We start from the raw sequence: 19885 nt of genomic DNA, 5'->3' as shown, positions 1-19885 counted from the left end.
TGACCAAGATGGCGGCCTATGTTTCCAAAATTAACTCATTACACTGCTTAATGATTACCTGAGCAGAAACTCTTCAAGCTCAGTGAACCTGACGCCTGACTAGTCAGCTTGTTTCCTGGAAGCTTTCGTCTAACTATGGTAATGCTGCCCCTTCCTAACTCAGTTAGCTTAGTACACTATTCATTTTTTCAAAGTAAACGATACATTGCTTAGGAAATATCCACAGACAATAAAACTGTAAAGAAAAGTAAAAGAATATAAACACATTAAGTCAGGATAATGGCACCTCTGGGAACAGGGACTAGGATAGGAGCTGGGGCACACTTAGTTTTCTAAAATACTAATAATTACTAGTATTACTAATACTAAAATACTAAATACTAATAATCTAAAATACTAATAATTTCTACTTTTTAACCTGAGCAATAGGTAATATGTCCTCTTTTTGTTATTCTTAAGTTGAAACATACATATTTGATACACTCTTGTTTTGTATAACACATTGCACAAAATTTTTAAATAAACTACAAAACAAAGATACAGTGACTTTTAAAAAAGCCAGTATGCACTGAATATTAACCTTGAATTTCCTACTCTGTATAAGGCAAAAGATGAGTCCAACTTGCGAACATTAGAAAAAAATTCTTTTTCACAAATGGGGTCCACTGACAGCTGAATCTTCATTCATGCTCCTCGATCAGCTTTACAATCACAGCCCACAGTCAGTACCACCCAGCTAAACAACAGCTATCAAAGAGAAGCATGGGATAGGTAAAAACTGACGAGGTCTCCACTCATCAGAAACTCAGGAGGCAACATCATAAGCAGCGTTTAAACTAGTATTGACCCAAGCAATGAATATTTATATATAGTGCAAGGGACTTATAACTTCTTTCATTCTTCCAAAATCTAATAGTATTTTTAATAGTAACATTAATCTCAGATTATCTTCTATTGTGAACTCCCCCACCCATACCCAACTGGTAGGAAATAAATTTTCTAAACTGTGAAATACTTGAGGACTAGAATTCTGTACAGGCCAATCCCTCTATCTATACTCTCTTCCCCACCAACTAGGATTGTGGACCCATTCCTTAGTTGGGTTTTGTCTTGTTTCAATATTTCTATGGTTCCTTGCCTTTAACCATAAAAAAAGCAAACATCTCTATTAAAAGTGTTCAACTCTTCTCTCTTTTAAATGCACTCCAGATCTTTGCCTCTTATTCCCGTACACGCCTCTGAAAAAAACAGCCTGACTCCTTGACTCCTTATCTACATGTACCTGTATTCTAGATTCTAGCACCTCACTGATGCTACTCTCTCAAAAGGTAAGGACCACACTCTATTTCAGTTTTCATCCTCCTTTACATTTTTCTGCAGACTCTTATACACTGACCAGCTCCTCATTTTTTAAAAATTAATTAATTAATTAATTAATTTTATTTTGGGCTGTGTTGGGTCTTCGTTGCTGCACGCAGGCTTTTTCTAGTCGCGGCGAGCGGGGGCTACTCGTCGTTGCGGTGCGTGGGCTTCTCATTGCAGTGGCTTCTCTTGTTGCGGAGCACGGGCGCTAGGTGCATGGGCTTCAGTAGTTGTAGCATGCAGGCTCTGTAGTTGTGGCTTGCGGGCTCTAGAGCGCAGGCTCAGTAGTTGTGGCGCACGGGCTTAGCTGCTCCGCGGCATATGGGATCTTCCTGGACCAGGGCTCGAACCCATGTCCCCTGCATTAGCAGGCGGATTCTTAACCACTGCACCACCAGGGAAGGTCCAACCAGCACCACATTTTAAAAATTCTTTCTTGCACCGTTTTTGTTCTCTTTCTACCATGCTGCTTTTAAGCCTCTCCTCTTGACTCTTCTTCCATTCCCAGTGACTCAAATGTAGCCACATTGCCAAGGTTCTGTCCTCAGCACCTCCTTTCTCTTTACTCTGTATTACCTTCCCAGGCAAGTCCACCCGTTCTTCCGGTTTCAAAGAGCACGTCTGTACTAACAATTACTAAATATCTATTTTCTACTCTGGCCCATCTCCTGAACTCCAGAACCAAATTTTAAACTACCAACCTAACATCATTATAGGAATGTTCAGCCAATACTTCAAACTTAACGTGTCTAAATGGAACAAATTATCAACATCTCTCCCTGTTCCCCCACCCTGTGTTCTTCTCTAAACCTCAGTTTCTTCATATTTAAAAAAAAGAGGTTACAATAATAACTCACACCTCACAAAGTCCCTTGAAAATTAAATACCACACAGTGCTCAGCACAGTGTCTAGCACAAAGTAAGAACTCAATTAGTGATGTCCATCATTACACTGTAACCACAGTAATAGTATTTAAACCCACTACTTGCTCTCAACTTTGGAGGGCATCTTTTCACATTACAATCAGAATTTTTTGTATTACTTCTTTATACAAAAAGTTTTCATGAATACCCTTTTGTCTAAAAGGAAAGTTGAACATACGAAACAACGGTTTTTAACATTCTGTGAAATATAACCCTCAACCTACCTGTTAAGGGTTGACCTGTGTCTCCTACAAGATGCTGAAATCCTAACCCCCAAATACTGATTCACTGATTCAAATCAGTGAATCTGAGACGATTTGAAAATAGGGTCTTTGCAGATGATCCAGTTAAGATGGGATCATAGGATGAGCCCTAATCCAACATGACTGCGTCTTTATAACAAGGGGAAATTCGGACACAGAGAGATACATACAGAGAGGAGACAATGTCACAGGGAGAACATCATCTACAAACCAAGGAACACCTGGAGCTACCAAAAGCTAGGAGAGAGGCATGGAAGGAAGTCTCTCTCACAGCCCTCAAAAAGAACCAGCTCTGCCAAACCTTGTTTTCAAACTTCTAGCCTCCAGAACTGCGAGACAGCAAATATCTACTGTCCCCAAAAGTGAAAGTGTCCATGATTTTTGCTGAAATTACCTCCCATTATCTGTCCAACTCCTTTTCATCCACTCAGCACACAGTTCCAGGGAGTCTTCTACAATCCCCTAATCTGAATCAATTTTTCCCTACCAAGTACTTCCATGACAAGTCGTTTACCTATTATTACCACTCTGCATTACCCTGTATTATAATTACCTGTTTACAGATCCAACTCCTTGACAAGATAATAAGATGATGGAGAGCAAGAGTCCACTTTTATATCAAATCCATTTTTATATCAAGTCAACTTCTATATCCTCTTCAACAATACACACCTCATATAAACTAAACTGGCATTTAAGTATTTGTAGCTTGGTTCAAAGAAAGGTAAAGCTCAATAAATTTTAATATTAACAGTTACTCATAGATTCAACATCTGCTGATCTATGATGGCGAGTAACTTCATGAGCTTATTTCTGCCAAATGATAGGGGCCAGTGGCCACTGCACAGAGATATGCAGGTAATTACTGCTTTGCACTGTAGGGCGGAGTTAGCTATTTTTACTGGGGAAGAAGGGTGGAAAAGAAACGAATCGGGGGGGGGGGGTCTTTGTTTTACAATAATATATTAAAAACCTACATCCACCAGGTTATTTTATTTAGGGCCACCACACTTGCTCAAGTCACCAAAACATGCAATGATTAAAACGCGTGACCGCTGCTTCAGCAGGTGTTGGCACAGCTCCCATAGCTCCCCATAAGCTAAGACTGTCAGAATTAGCAACTACAGACAGAAGACGCCCCTTTAAATGTGAATTTCGGATAAACGAATAATACGTCAAGAATGCCCCATGCAATATTTGGAACATACTTAAAGTAAAAAGTTAGGGCTTCCCTGGTGGCGCAGTGGTTGAGAGTCCGCCTGCCGATGCAGGGGACACGGGTTCGTGCCCCGGTCCGGGAAGATCCCACATGCCGCGGAGCGGCTGGGCCCGTGAGCCATGGCCGCTGAGCCTGCGCGTCCGGAGCCTGTGCTCCGCAACCGGGGAGGCCACAGCAGTGAGAGGCCCCCGTACCGCAAAAAAATAAAAATAAAACTAACAGTGACAAAAAAGAGAATAAATGAAAAAATAATAATAAAATAACAATGACAAAAAAAAAAAACCTTAAAGTCTACACGGGTAATTTAAAAAGAAATACCATTTGCATAATATAAAACTCGCGGGATAGTCTATCTCAACTAGTAAGTCATTTATTTTCAATCAACTTCGCCTATTTTTAATCAAAAATACTTAGGCATTTTTTTTTTTTTTTTTTTTTTTTTACTTAGGCATTTTTATGTAAGTAAACTGCAGCCATTTTAAGTACACAGTTCTATGGATTTCCATAAATGTAGGATTTATGGAAATCCCTGTATGGACTTCCCTGTAACTACCAACACAATCAAGAAACAGAATACTTCTATCACCCCAGAAGGCTCCCTTGCATCCCCCGTACCAGTCAAACTCTCACAACTACCACCACCCACCACCTACTCCCCCATCCAACCACCCACCCACATGGGCAACCGCCAATCTTTCTATCCCTATAAATTTTCCTTTTCTATAATTTCGTATGTATGGAATGAACGGTTTGGGCTCTTTTGTATCTGAGTTCTTTGAATTAGCATAATGCTAAGATTTATACATGTCATTGCATGTATCAGTCGATCATCTCTTTTTACTGCTGAGAATCCCACTGTACGGACAGACCTCTCTTCGTATGGCTGTAATGCTCCTGTTAATGCTTGCTATCCCCTCCCTTCCTTTCCATTCCATATCTACTTACAAATGAAATTACCACATCATATGGTAATAGTACATGTAGTTTTAAAATGACTGTCGAATTATTTTCCAAAGCAGGTATATTGTTTCACATCCCCACTAGCAATGCATGAGAGTTCCAGCTGCTCTACATCCTCTCCAAACATGCCACCGCTCCGGAATTTTCACCGCTCTATGATAAGCATGTAGCAGTATCTCCTTGCGTTTTCACTTTGTGTTTCCCTGATGGCTAATAATACTGGCATTTTAAAGCGTGCTTGGGACTTCCCTGGTGGTCCAGTGGTTAAGAATCCGCCTTCCAATGCAGGGGATGTGGGCTCGATCCCTGGTCAGGGAACTAAGAGCCCACATGCTGCCGGGCAACTAAGCCCACACGCTGCAACTACAGAGCCCACGCGCCCTGGAGACCGCGAGCGGCAACTAAGACCCAACATAACCAAAAATAAAATAAATAAATATTTAAAAAATAAAATAAAGTGTGCTTATTGGCCACTCATATAATTATCTGTTCAAATCTTTTCCCCAGTTTAATGTATTATCTCCAACTTATTATTATATGTTCTTTTATAAGTCCTTTTATAAGTCCTTATATAAAAGGACTTATATTCCCTAAACACTTGGCAGACCAAGAAAGCCATTTAGCTCTGTAATTTTCTTTGCAGGAAAGATCTTGACTAGAAATTCAACTTATTTAAAAGATAGAGGGCTAGGACTTCCCTGGTAGTCCAGTGGTTAAGACTCCATGCTCCCAATGCAGGAGGCACAGGTTTGATCGCTGGTCAGGGAACTAAGATCCTGCATGCTGCACTGGCATGGCCACCAAAAACAAAACAAAACAAAAAAAGAAAAGGATAGAGGGCTATTCAGGCTTGCTTTTCCTTTTGGAATGACTTTCGAGGAACTGCACCATATCATCTAAGTTGGCAACTTACTGGCATAAAGTTGTTCATAATATTTAGTATCTATAGTAATGTATCTTTCATTCCTGATATTAGTAAATTTTGCCTTCTGTTTTTTTTCTTGTGCAGTCTACTTAGAGATTTATTAATTTTATTGATCTTTTCAAAGGATGAGCTTCTGGTTTAATTTCTCTATTGTTTGCCCACTTTCTACTTCATTGATTTATTTTTCTCTTCTTTCTACTTACTTTGGGTTTGATTTTATCTTCATATTCTAGCTTGCTGAGGTGAAACCTTAAGATTGATTTTCCTTCAAATATAAATATTTGAAGCTACAAATTTCCCTCTAAGCACTGCTTTAGCTGCGTTCCTCAAATGCGTTTTCATTTTCATTCAGTTTGAATATTTTCTAATTTCTCTTGTGATTTATTCTTTAATCCACGGGTTATATAAAAGTGGGCTGTTTAATACACAAATATTCACAAATTTTGCAAGCAGGGACTTCCCTGGTGGTCCAGTGGTTAAGACTCTGCGCTTCCGCTACAAGGGGCCAAGGTTTGATCGCTGGTCAGGGAACTGAGATCCCACATGCTGCGTGGTATGGCCAAAAAAAAAAAAAAAAAAAACACTGCAAGCATATTTTTGTTAATTTCTAATATATCCTGCTTTGGTCACACAACTTTCTCTATACGATTTCAATCCTTTAAAAGTTTGTTAAATTACTGAGATGTGTAGCCCAGCATATGATCTTGGCTTACTGTCCATGGGCACTTGAAATGAATACATGCCATTAGACCCACTGTTCCATAAATGTCCATTAGGTGAAGTTAGTTGATAATGTTATTCAGGTTTTTGATATCCTCATTGATCTTCTAATTGATCTATCAATTACTGAAAGAGGCATGCTGCAAACTCTAACACTGGGGATTTATCCGTTTCTTCTTTCAGTTCTCTCAGCTTATGCTTTATGTATTTTGAAGCTCTAATCTTGAGTGCATAGACATTTAGGGTTGTTAACTCTTCTTGAGAAGATGGTCCTTCTATAATTTATGAAATGTCTACCGTTATCCCTGGTAACAGTCTCGTCCCAAAACCACTTCAAACTTTTTTATGATTAATATTTGCATGGTCTTATCTATACTTTCACTTTTAAACTGTGGTTATACTTAAAATGAATATCTTTTATGAAACATAAATAGGTTTGGTTTTTTAAAACCCAATCTGCATTTTAAACAATATCTGCTCTTTTTTTTTAATATCTGCCTTTTAATTGGACTGTTTGGAATATTTATATTTAATATTATCACTAAAACAGGGTTTAAATCTACCTAACTGCTCTTTGTTATTTGTTTCATTTATTACTTGTTCCTTTTACTCTGTCTTCTTTTGAATTGAGTATTTTTTAGTAACCATTTTAATTCCATTTAATTTATAGGTATTAATGGCTTACTATCTATACTTCTTTATTTTTTAGTGGTACTCTAGAACTTAAAATATGTTTCTTAAAGTACCACAGTTTATATTCACATAATGTTACTTTATGTTTTGCTTTCTGTTTGTATCTGTTTTCATTGATAATTTTTTCTCCAAGTTATATTATTCCTGCTTCCTTGCATTTAACATGATTGGGTATTTCATATGTAAAATTTACATTGTTGGGTATAATTTACATTGTTTTATTTTAATAACGTTTACTATGACAGATAGTTACGTTACTTATGGATCAACTTTCAAGGCCTGTTTTTAACCCTTTTGAGGGCAAGTCTGGACTCCCCTTTATTCTAGGGCTAGTTCAGCTCTGCTGTAAGGCATGACTCTTCCAGAGTCTCCCATGAATGCCCTGGGCAGTTAACAAGGACCCTCCACTCCAGCTGACTGGAACTCTAGGATCTCCCAGCCCTGAGTGAATTCTGCAGGTTTTTTCAGTAAATTACTGAGTTTACACCATTCTGATCATTCTTTGCCTGGCTTCACAGAGTGTCATACCACACCTGGGGGCTCATTCAGCTAAAGACTAGGGGAACCCAAGGCTGAGTTCCGACATTCTTCCTCTGGGCAGCTTCTTCCTTTCAGATACTCTGCCCCTCAAATTAGTTGCATTAGCCTCTCCGAATTCCAAATTTTGTTTCCTCAACTCAGCGACACCGTCACACCTGCCTGGATTCCTCCTCCCCACGCTGTGGTCCAGAAAGTGGCTCCAAGCAGTAAGTCAGCGCAACCACTTCTCTCTTCTCAGGAGGCACAGCCTCGCACTGCCTGTCGTCCAGCTGTCTTAGTCCATTCGTGCTACGATAACAAAAGGCCGGGCTAGGTGGCTGAGCAACAGCAGAAGTTTATCACTCACGGTCTGGAAGCTGGGAGCCCGAGATCAGGGCAGCAGCGTGACCAGGTGGGGGCCTTCTTCCAGGTCGTAGACTTCTTGGTGTACCCTCACGTGACAGGAGGGGCAAAAGATCTCTCTGGAGCCTTTTGTAAAAGCTCTAACCCCACCCATAAGGGTGCCCCCCTCATGACCTAATCACCTCCCTAAAGCCCTACTTCCGAATACCTCCTAATAATCATCATCTTTGGAAGTCTGGATTCAACATATGAATTTCGTGGGGGTCACAAACATTCAGACCGTAGCCGAATGTCTCAGAACCGTGGTTTCATATGTTTTGTTCACTTTCCTAGTTGTTTATGGTGGGAGTATAAATCTGGTCTCAGTTATTCCATCACAGTGTGAAGCGGAAGAACTCCCAATCTTGTTTGTCTGGAAGCAGACGCCCTCTAAAACTTGCACTCATTGTGTTTTTAAAAATATACTTAAATCCTTTTTTATTTTTTCTGCATTAATTCCCCATTTCTACGAGACCTACCTGCTATATATTTCCTTTGCAAAAACTGCTCTGGCTCCTCCTTTATGTTTGCTCTTCCACATAATCTTTAGGTCCATATGACCAACTTCCCCCAAACTTGCCCTGGCATCTGATAGAGATGGAATTAACTATATAGATTAATTGGAGGAAACTGACATCCTGCCTAATACTGACCCTTCTCGTTTCTCTTACCCAAATACGAAGTATATCTCTCTGTTTACTGAAGTCTACTTAAGTATCATTAATCAGTTTTCTTCAAACAAGTTCCATATATCTTTTACATTTATTCCTCAACATTTTACATTTTTTTGTTTATTTTCTGAAAGGGATCTTATTTTCCATGATCTCTTCTAACTAATTACAGTCCTTACAAAAGAAAGCTAGATATTTTTATGTTAATTTTGTACCCACCAAACTACTAGGCACTCTTATTAGTTCTAATGTGTTTTCGTGGATTCCCTTTGGTTTTCCCAGGTGGCAAATCATATTATCTGCAAATAATAATTTGGTCTCCTTTATAATATTTATATATTTTTTCATTATCTGGTCTGATTACAGGAAAATGTTAAATAATAGTAATGGTAGTGCACATACTTTCTCTCCAACTTTAGAGAAAATACTCCAGTACTTCACCATTAAATAGGATTCTAACTCTTGATTTTAAGTTTTTTTAATAATGTTAAGGAAATATACATCTGTATTATTAAGAGGCTTTATCAGGATGAATACTGAATTTCATAAAATCCTATTTCATCAAGTATTTTATCCTAACATATCATATGGCATATTAGTAGGCGTATATATTATATTAATGGTTTTCTTAAAATTGAATTACCCCTATGTACCTCAATCCTATTTGGTAATTGGATTTTTTAATATATGACTGCATTTTATAAATTTATTATGATTTTATTTATGATTTTTGTATCTATACTCATTAGTAAGATTATAATTTACTTTCTTTTGGTATCTTTGTCAGAAATAGAATTATCCTAATTTAATAAAATGTATTACTTTTATAAACAGTAATAAAGTTATAAAAAATAAAGCCTAAAAATCACTAACAACTCTCCAAATGCCCACCACTTCTCTTTTAATTAAAAAAAATGTTTTTTAATGGGGTATAGTTGATTTGAAATGTGTTGCCACCACTTTTTAAACATTTATTTTTTCTTCAGATTCTGGAGCTGTCGTAATAAAATCTTGACAGGTCATTTTTCCACCCCACCCTACACTTTAGAGTACAGTTTAGATATATATTATACATGCATTCCTGAACAGCTGCTTGTAAGACAAAATTCTGTCTTTCAAATACCACTATCCCCAAAACTCACTTTGTAAAATCAGGAGATGTTTTAGATACTAGTGGCTTTTCTTCCTTGCAGGAATTCTCTTCCCCAAGTGTTTCTACAGCCCAATCCCTTAGGCTATTTAGGTCTAAACTAAAATGCCACCTCTTCAGAGAAGCCTTCCTTGTCCACCTAATTAAAATACCGCTACCAACTTTCCATCTCTCTCTAGCCCTGATTTATTCTTCATAACCACTCTGAAATACTTTATCCCCAGTGCCCAGAAAAGTAACTGACATTCAGTAAGTGGTCAACTAATGTTTGTTGAAGGAACAAATGAATGAAAGTAAGTGGGCACCCACTTACCTGGCTATAATTTGAAGAAAAAGTCCCCAAGAATAGTTTCCTCCTTTCTGGTGCCACACTTCCTAAAATGCCTATGACAACCTTATAAGGCTACTGCATAAATCATTAATCAATAATGCCCTGGTAAAATTATTTCATTTATCAGACTCTTTCTTCCATAATAATCAGTTCTTCAAGCCTTGAACACCTGGGGTTCCATGTAAATGAAGAAAAGTATAGAGTCTTCCAGAAACAAGCTCGTACTCTTTTTCTCATAACAGCAGTACCCAGTCAGCATATGGTAAATATATTCTGCCTACTGTTCTTAGCAGCTCCCCCCATAGAATTAAATACCAACGGAGTAAAACTATGGGGCAAAGAGAAAGTACTTGAAGAAGCAATAATTAGTCTGGGTGATAAAGGAGGGGACAGAAATCCCGAGTCCCTCATTTCTTTGGAGAATCATACCTGGAAGTAATCATACAGAAAGTGAATCTTTAAGAAAGAAGTAGAAATTGATTATGAGAATAAAACATGTTCTTTAGCTGTGGCTAAAGACTTTGAACCAGTTTTAGATTCAAATACAACAGGAACCTTTCAGTTACCAAGTCCACTGAAAACAAACCCACTGAATTTGCCCACAGCTATCCTGGAAGACTGCACAGACACCAAGCAAGCTAGAAGAAAAATCCAGATTCCAGAACACACAGCCTGACATCCTAACTTGTTTCTCAGTCATGGTACTAAGTACCAGTAAGAGCAGTATCTTTCACAGAACACAGAAAAAACAGATTTTTTAAATACAGTAAGCTCTCCATTTTCTCATCTTATCTCTGACCAAATATTTGTCCATTATTGTTACGGCATTATTCCATTTTAATTTAGATACTTCCCAACAGTCGGTCTTTACTGAATCGTGGGAACAGAAGCCAGGCCCTGGAAGTCCATATATTTCTGGTACTGTTACTTTTCTACTCCCATCTCTTATTCTTTAATGTTATCAATAACAAAAAAAATAACCAAATATGCGAAAGCTGCAAAATTCTTCAAGTATAAAATTTCAAATGCTGAACTTCCTTTCTCATTTACCAATTATCTAAATTCTTAAGTATAAATAACATGATTAAAACATGATGGATTCCCATTAGATGTAATTACTAATTACTGAATTAGATGTAATAACCAAAGGACAAAGGTAACAGCTAAAGGAGATACAAAATTCTAAATTAAGATGAATGTAACTTAGGTGTTTAGGTACAGTGTATGCCTACACACTCTCAAATCCAAAACAATGGATTTTGTTAGGAATTTAAATCTCTCGACTAGTACTACAGTGTTCTTTCTTTCAATTTTTTCTCCCAGTTCATTCCAATATATGCAATGTTTCAACAACTCAGGCCCAGCAGTCCCTTCCTCAACCTTCTATTGCCTAATTACATGAGGACACATGACAAACATACAGAGTCGCATGCATTGTACGTTTCTCCTCTCAAATACCTGTTCCCCATTAAATTCAAAATCAGTTCATGCATTGATTTCTATGAACAAAACAGAAATGTAATACATTGGATGCCTAACCTCTTGATTTTCTACTCCACTGCTGGAAAGCTCCAAAACAGAACCTCCACTGTCAACTACTGCTGATGTCATTGTTTATTCCCTGAGGAAGCTTCAAACGCAATCAGTCGACGTAATTAAAGGTTCATGGGTGATTGCCAGTGTTACAGGTTTGCACTATCATGTTTTAAAAGTCAATAGAGAAGGAGTGGAGTAGATATCCAGAAATCCCGTCTTCTAAAGATGAATAACCAGAGAGCCTAAAAAGAGGAAGAATTGAAAAATTATTAAAAATATACAAAATGGATACAAAGCACAACCTATTTTGCATCTAATTTTTAACACTTTTGTAAACTAAAAGGAGATAGGCTTATACAGCCCTGTGTCAAAAGAGGGCAGTAATGAACATTCTGCTTACAGTTGTCAAGTTCGTGAACAATCTGAAATAAGTTCTTACCAAGCTATTGCACATTGGTGACCTGATGACATTTACATTCTAAGAGATAAAATGTTATAACTTTCTCCCCTTATGAAGATGTACTATTATTCCTGAAATATTCCGGTAAAAATTCCTGAAATTAAAAAAAAAATTTATGCACTGAAAACATAAAACGTGCTGGACCGAGACAACTTCCAAAATTATTCACCTATTTAACAAATTAAAAGATTTATTGGCTTGTAAATATTTCTTTTTTTTGACCGCGCCGCACACCGCGCAGCATGTAGGATCTTAGTTCCCCGACCAGGGATCGAATCTGTGCCCCCCCACCCCGCCCCGCCCCGCCGTTCAAAAGCACGGAGTCTGAACCACTGGACCACCAGGGAAGTCCCTGGTTTGTAAATGTTTCATTCGTCTTTGGCTCATTTGGTTTGTTTATATGAATAATTAATTAGAATTATCTTTTTTTTGCTATGGTAGCAATCTCATTTTGTGTTCACATTTTGAATACTCATACAAGGTCTATAAAATAGATTAATTTGAGTAACTTATACTTTCAAACAAAGTAGTTTGAAAATAAGGTAGTGAAATGACTTGGAATGACTTTAATATACTTTATCATTCTTTCCTCAATAATTTTTTTGCTATTGGTTAAAATGCAGTATAGCAAAGGGTTTCAAGAAAACATAATTAAAGCTTTTTTCCCCTACTAGAGATGAATATCGGTATGTACATCGCCTAGATTTATGCATTAGATTATTCTAATAATTCTAAAAAGTTACATTTGATTTTGTGTATGTTAAATATTTCATAGAGAAATTACAGAATTTCTTTCTGACAGGATTTTTTCCCACAAAAGTTTAAGAATGCAGAAAAATTAAGCATATTTAAAGAGAAAAGAATAACCGTTTCTAATTAATCATTCCATTAATATGTGGCCTATATTAAATTTGAACACTGGTACCATACAGATATGGAAATAAAATATTAAAGAATTTCCATAAACTTATACAATAAAAAGAAATACCTGAAAAAAAAGCAGAAATTTCACCTCACTACTTGAGACCCATTCAGTACTATTAGTCTCCTTTTTGATCTTATCAACAGAAAATGGGATAGCAAGTATTTGTATCTTAAGAATAAAAATTAAGAAAAATCCACAATCCCATCACACTAAAGCTTACTATTATCATACAAGGTGACAACTATTTTCAATTTCTGTTTTCTAATCATATAGATAGTAATAGCAGAAATAACTTTTACTTACAATTTGAATGTTAAGTAGTCTAAGCATCCTTCACTATTTTCACAAGGTGGCAAGAGTTAAAATATAAACCAGCAGTTCTCTGGAACTACTAGTGGGGGGAAAAAGACAGTATTAATATAATTCTATTAAAAAATATTTTGCCCAAAATAGGTGTGATTCTGACAGTAGGTACTTATTACAACAAACCATCTCCAAAGCCTGATGGTACACGTTTTATAATGAACATAATAAAGAAATTACTCCTGGGCTATTAAGGAATCAAAAGTTTTTATCAAACTTAAAATTTTAAGTCACCACTAGATACCAAGTATTGAGTAACGACAGATTCCAACATACATAGCCTATACCCCACATCATGGGCTATATTTCAATCAACCAACAGAATTTGAACACATGGCTGCAGGTATAACCCCAGATCCCCAGGAGTATAAAATCAAGTTTAAGAAGACTAACCCAATCAACTATACTTCAATAAAAAACAAATACGTTAGTTAATTAATTTTAAAGACCTAAAAAATTTTAAAGTTTAGAAAAAAATGACTAACCCAGAAAACTACTGTTGAACGACGCTAATGATATATTATTGCTGATAACTTTCCCGCTATTCACTTCCTTGCTGCCTCACCCTCCAAATTTTGCACCCACACAAACCTAACACCCCGAGCCTCCTCAAGCAGCCCTCCTCCTCTCTGAAGCTCACCTGCGCACTGCGGCTTAGGCCTTGTTCCATCAACTATTCCCTCTTTTTCCTTAACCTTCTCTTCCTGAACATTGGGTTCTGTCCCTCAACATCTAAACATTTATAAGACTCTCTCAACATTTTTCTTTCTTTTTTTTAATTTCTTGGCCGTGCTGCGTGCAGCATGAGGGATCCTAATTCCCGGACCAGGGATGGAACCCGTGCCCCCTGCAGTGGAAACTGGAGTCTTAACCACCGGACCACCAGGGAAGCCCCAAGACTCTCTCATCGTAAACATGACTCCTCCATGACCCTGCATACCCCTCCAGCTACCACTCTAGTTCCTTCCTTTCTCAGATAAGGCTCTACCTAAAAAATCTTTTATACGCTGTCTCCACTTCCGGATTTCTCAGGTACTCCTTCTATGGGAGTTTGGCAGCCATCATCACCAACTGAAATTTTTACTAAATTCTGGTTATCGAATCCAATGGCTCCATTTCTGTCTTCACAGGACTTAATGTCTCTGAAGCATTTGACACTGTTGATCATTCCCTCCTTGAAACTCTATCTTGAATTTATCTTCTCCCTCTCTAGCTATTCCTTTTCAATTCCCTCTTGCAGGCCCACCCCTAGTTTTCAAGGAGCTTGAAGAGTACAAATGTCAGCCCGTATACCACATGCCTAAGTATTCTAAAGTTACAGACCAAACTAACAAGCTAGTGAATTTTATTTTACTCTCCTACCTTGACACATACACTTTTATAACAACCTAAAGGCTAAGTTCTGATTTGGCATTCTCAGACTCAACATCTATGGCGGCTGGGGGTGGGGGGTGGGATGGGAAGCCCGTGCTCCCCCCATCTCCCTGCAGCCTGCCCCTTTTTCTCATGCCACCTTTGGCTCCCCTCCAGCCTACAAGGAGCGTCACATGCACACACGTGGACATCCCAGACAACACGTCTAAGCTCTGGCCACACGCCTGCAAACAGCTGCCACTTGGCCATCCCTTAGGCCGAGGGAAGTCCATACATGTGGTATAGTTAACAGAGGAGAGAATCAGGGAAGAGACCTGTGAAGGGTTACATGGGCAGGGAATTCTGGGATTCAAATACTCTTAGCTTGATCTAGAAATGGGTACCAGATGGACTGGCCCCTCAAAATCCTCAACCTATCCTATCAGCAGGGGTTAGCTGCAGGAAGGCCAGATGAGGGAACCCAGAGCAGCGTTCCCGCTTGGATAACTAAGGACAGTGCAACTCTCTGGTCAATCCTGGTAGGTGTTTCCAGGACCCCATCCACAGTCCTCTTCTGATTCTTCACTCTGTCTAAACCGTCTCACGCACTGCCACGGCTTCACTCAAGTCTCTCTTCCAGTCTAAACCATTGTATGGGCTCCTGTACTTCCTTGTGAAATTAAATAGGGTATAAATAAATAGCAAGCATCTATTCCAGGATATCCCAAGGACTCCATTAATTAATTCAGTCATTCAACAAACACTAATTGAGCACCTTTTATATACGAGTAGTTTTCGGTCGCTAGAGGTACAGTGGTGAAAAAAGCAGAAGTCCTTGTTCTTATGTATCTTAAATCCCAGTGGGGAGAGATGAAAATAGCAAAATATGTTTAGCACCCATGTAGACGGCGATAAAGGCCAAGGAGGCAAATGAACCAAAAGGAGAAAATATTCGGCAAGGAAGAGGGCTGCAATTTCAAACTGGGTAATCAGAGAAGAATTCACTGAAAAAGTGACATATGAGTGAAAACTCGGAAGTAGGAAGGAGCTGTGCCAGTGACGGGGGGCACGGGGAGAGCTCCCTCGTGAAAGGAAAGAGAACATTCAAGATCTTCAAGAGGGAATAAGCCTGAAAGTTCAAAGATCAGCAAGGAGGCCAATACGGCTGGAGCGAAGTGAGCTAGAGGAAGGAAGAACAGACGCGATGACCAAGGGGTAAGGAAAGGGGTCACATAAGCCCTCGATGAGGACTCTGACCTTGACCCCGGGAGAAGGAGGGTTTTGTGCAGAGAGATGACCTGATTATTCTAACGGTCATTCAGCTGCTGGGTTGAGAACAGACAAGGGGACAAGGCCAGAAGCAGGGAGATCAATTTGGAAGCCACTAGGATAAGTAGGTGAGAAATGACACTGGCTAGGACTGAGTGGTGGGTTCTGGAGAGAGCGAACAGTGGTCAACTTTTAGAAATTTTTGTAGGTAAAATGGACAAAGTTTGATAGCAAACTGGACGCGGGGTGTGAATGAAAGAGAAGAGTCAAGAATGAATTCAGAGAAATCAGTCAGCGCACCTGGACTAGCCATGAAATGGGATGAATGACGGTGTGAAACAAGTCCAACATGTCCCAAACTCAACTGTTTCTCTGCTACCTCCCCCAAGGCATGAGCTCGCCTACTGTGCTGAATTAGCCCCGTAAGCTGCCCTGCCACCTACGCAAGTTGCCTAAAGCCGCAGAGGCTGCAGTCGTCTGTGGCTCCTTCCCCATCAACACCATCATCCCCTCTCACTCGTGACTCCTGCTCAGTAATCTCATATCCTCTGCCTTAGTTGAGGCCCTTATTCTCACTTTTCTATAGTTGTAAGAGCCTCAGATTTCGCCTCCTGGCCTTTAATCTTCCCTCCCTTCCAGTCCGTCTAACTGCACCGTCAGGGTGATCCAAGATGGGATAATGTCAGGCCCCTCTCAAAATTCTTCAGCAGTTCATCATCACCTGCAAGATGAAATTTCAACCTCTTTGCAAGCATACTGATTTAGTAGAAACGAGCAAGGGGTCTAGGTCTCTTTTTCAGAAGTTATGAAATGTTCATTCTGATATGCCCCGGTATGGAAGCCACAAATCTAATCCACGCTCACTGGCCCAGCCTCGTTCTCCTTTACTCCCTGCATCCTGGTTGTTTGCACCACAGCTGTTTACAGTTCTCTACATTCTCCTCTCTCTTGTCTTGACACCCTTCCCCTGTTTGCCCATTTGGCCAATTCCTAGCTGTCTTACAGGTCTCAGCTCTAAAGCAACCTCATCACTGAAGGGCTCAATATCATTTTCTGTAATTCTCTTCCCCCAATCCACATTATATACTTCCCTCACAAAAACATCAGGGAAATAACAGCTTCCAGGTGCCCCCTCCCATCAACCACAGCAAGCCCAACACCTATGCCTTTCTTTGGTGCTCCCTAAAATCCTGCTTCACTTTACCTTCTTAATATTCTCACCTTCTTACCCCTTTCTCAAAGCACCAAGTTTTAAACATCTGTGTATGCAGGTTTTAAAAATCTGTGGTTGATACCACCTAAACCACTGCCTTTCATATAGCAGATAAACAGTAAAGATGTGATGAATACGCGGATAAACAAACATGTTCCAATCAGACAAATGTCTTCACTCTTCACTGCACAGACCAATGCTCATTCCCATCCCTATCCCTTTGCTGGTTCCCTTCTCTCATCAGGAGTGCCCTCTTCTTTGATTATTCAGATTCTACCTGCCCCTCATGGACAACTTTTCCCCTATAATAACATCACCTGTTTCCTCTCTCTTACTATACCAGTTCTTTCAATAACATTTATTAAGCACTTAACTGTACACCAAATACAGCACTATGCCAAGAACACAAAAACAAAGTTAGGACTCAGCCTGCAAACAGCTTAGAGTCTAGTAAGGAGAGGCACTCGAAGCAATTACCATAATGTAATCGCCATAAAGGAAACTACAAAGTACAGTGGAAACATTAAAAAAGGGAACACCCAGTCGGCCCGGGGGTGGGGGTGGATTCTAGGGGAAGATTCTAGAAAAGACTTCAGAAAGGAGCCACCGCTTGGTCTGGGGTTAGAAGAAGGGGTGGAAACCGGCATAACAATAAGAGAAACAATTCTGAATCATGAATACTAAGTGAATTGTCAGGACTGAAAAAAACTGAGAAATGAGAGCAAACCTAAGTAGCAGTCAGAAGCAAATGCAGCTCAGACTATAACTTAGTTGCTTAGAATACAGACCACACTCTCATCAGAAACAGCCTACGTGTACGACTTTATTTACATAAAGTACAAAAACAAGGAAAACTCAATCTATGACACTCGAAATATGATACTACATTACAAAAGGCTACTATCGCTAATACATAAGGAATGCTTAAAATAGAGAATAAGGGACCAAAAAGGAAAACAAGAGAAAAATATGAAAAACTGTGGTACAAAAAATATGAAAATGTGAAAAACACGAACACACAATTCACAAAACCAGATACAAAAGTAGCCCTTAAACATAAGAAAAGATGTTCAAATTCACTCGTAGAGAAAGGCAAGTTTTTAAAAATTGAAATACCATTTCTCTCATCTATCAGATTGGTGAAAATTAAAATGCATATAACATTCTATTCTGTTGGTAAAACTGTGTACATTTATACACTGCTGGTGGGAAGCAAGGTGACCCAACACTTTGGGAGGAGAACTTGGCAATATCTAACAAAACTACACATGTACTTACCTCTTAAAACAGCTTTATTGAGATATAATTCACGTATCACACAGTTCACCAACTTAAAGGGTTTAGTATATGAATGAAGTACCATCATCACCACAATCTAAGTTTACAACATTCTCAGCACGTCACCCCCCAAAAACCCTCACGTCCATCAGCAGTCACTCCCCACCCTCCCCCACCCTCACGTCCTGGGCGATGCTAATCTACTTCCTACCTCTAGAGATTTGCTGTTCCGGCCATTTCATATAAACAGAATTTTAAATATGTGGACTTTTGTGACGGGTGTCTTTCACTCAGTACGTTTTCAGTATTCATCTATGTGTAACATGTATTAGTATTTCAATTCTGTTATTGCTGAATAATATTCCATTGCCTAGATATATCACATTTTATTTATCCATTCATCAGTCGGTGCAAAGTTGTTTCCACTTTTTGCCTATTATAAAATCATGCTGCTGGGGCTTCCCTGGTGGCGCCGTGGTTGAGAGTCCACCTGCCGATGCAGGGGACACGGGTTCCTGCCCCGGTCCGGGAAGATCCCACATGCCGCGGAGCAGCTGGGCCCGTGAGCCATGGCCGCTCAGCCTGCGCGTCCGGAGCCTGTGCTCCGCAACGGGAGAGGCCACAACAGTGAGAGGCCCGTGTACCGCCAAAAAATATATATATATATATGCTGCTATAAAAATTCATGTACAAGTTTTTGTGTAGACATATGTTTTCTTTTCTCTTAGTATATACTTAGGAATGGAATTGCTAGAACACATAGTAACTCTGTGCTTAATATTTTGAGAAAATGCCAAACTACATCATTTTATATTGTCATCAGCAGTGTATGAAGGTCCTAATTTCTCGACATCCCCATCAACCCATGTTGTAGGTAATCTGTTACGCAGCAATAGATAATTATTAACACATCATCTTGGTATATGCAATAAAAATCACTTGATAAATTTTATAATTAAAAGAAAAAAGCAGAGCTTCCCTGGTGGCACAGTGGTTGAGAGTCCACCTGCCGATGCAGGGGACACGGGTTCGTGCCCCAGTCCGGGAAGATCCCACATGCCACGGAGCGGCTGGGCCCGTGAGCCATGGCCGCTGCGCTTGTGCGTCCGGAGCCTGTGCTCCACAATGGGAGAGGCCACAGCAGTGAGAGGCCCACGTACCGCTAAAAAAAAAAAAAAAAAAAAAGAAAGGAAAAAGCAGCCAAGACTCAATGGCAAAATATTTAAAACTTTTCCCCAATACTGGGAACAGAGCAAATATACCTACAATTGCCACTTCAATTCAAAACCACACTGGCAATTCTGACCAGCAGAGTTTGATAAGGAAAAATTAAAAGGCGTAAGAAATGG

At 39.3% G+C, this 19885-nt stretch overlaps 1 protein-coding gene across 5 annotated transcripts in view; it reads right to left on the bottom strand.

Annotated features, from left to right (window-relative positions):
- The window catches only part of ELF2 (E74 like ETS transcription factor 2), a 92408-nt gene that overhangs the window by 54502 nt on the left and 18021 nt on the right, over positions 1-19885 (bottom strand). For 4 of the 5 annotated variants that reach the window (XM_079920550.1, XM_079920560.1, XM_079920561.1 and 1 more), the window contains exons 2-3: positions 13364-13451; positions 11679-11917 (exon numbers count right to left, since the gene is read on the bottom strand). In XM_079920550.1, coding sequence (XP_079776676.1) covers positions 11679-11750 — 72 coding nt within the window. In that variant the 5' untranslated portion in view covers positions 11751-11917; positions 13364-13451. Of the gene's footprint in view, positions 1-11678; positions 11918-12114; positions 12230-13363; positions 13452-19885 lie in introns of all 5 variants that reach the window. The other variant, XM_079920559.1, reaches the window with a different exon arrangement.

This window comes from Stenella coeruleoalba, assembly GCF_951394435.1.
Source record: "Stenella coeruleoalba genome assembly, chromosome: 4".
Lineage (NCBI taxonomy): Eukaryota > Metazoa > Chordata > Mammalia > Artiodactyla > Delphinidae > Stenella > Stenella coeruleoalba.
This window is presented reverse-complemented; position numbering and strand designations above follow the sequence as displayed.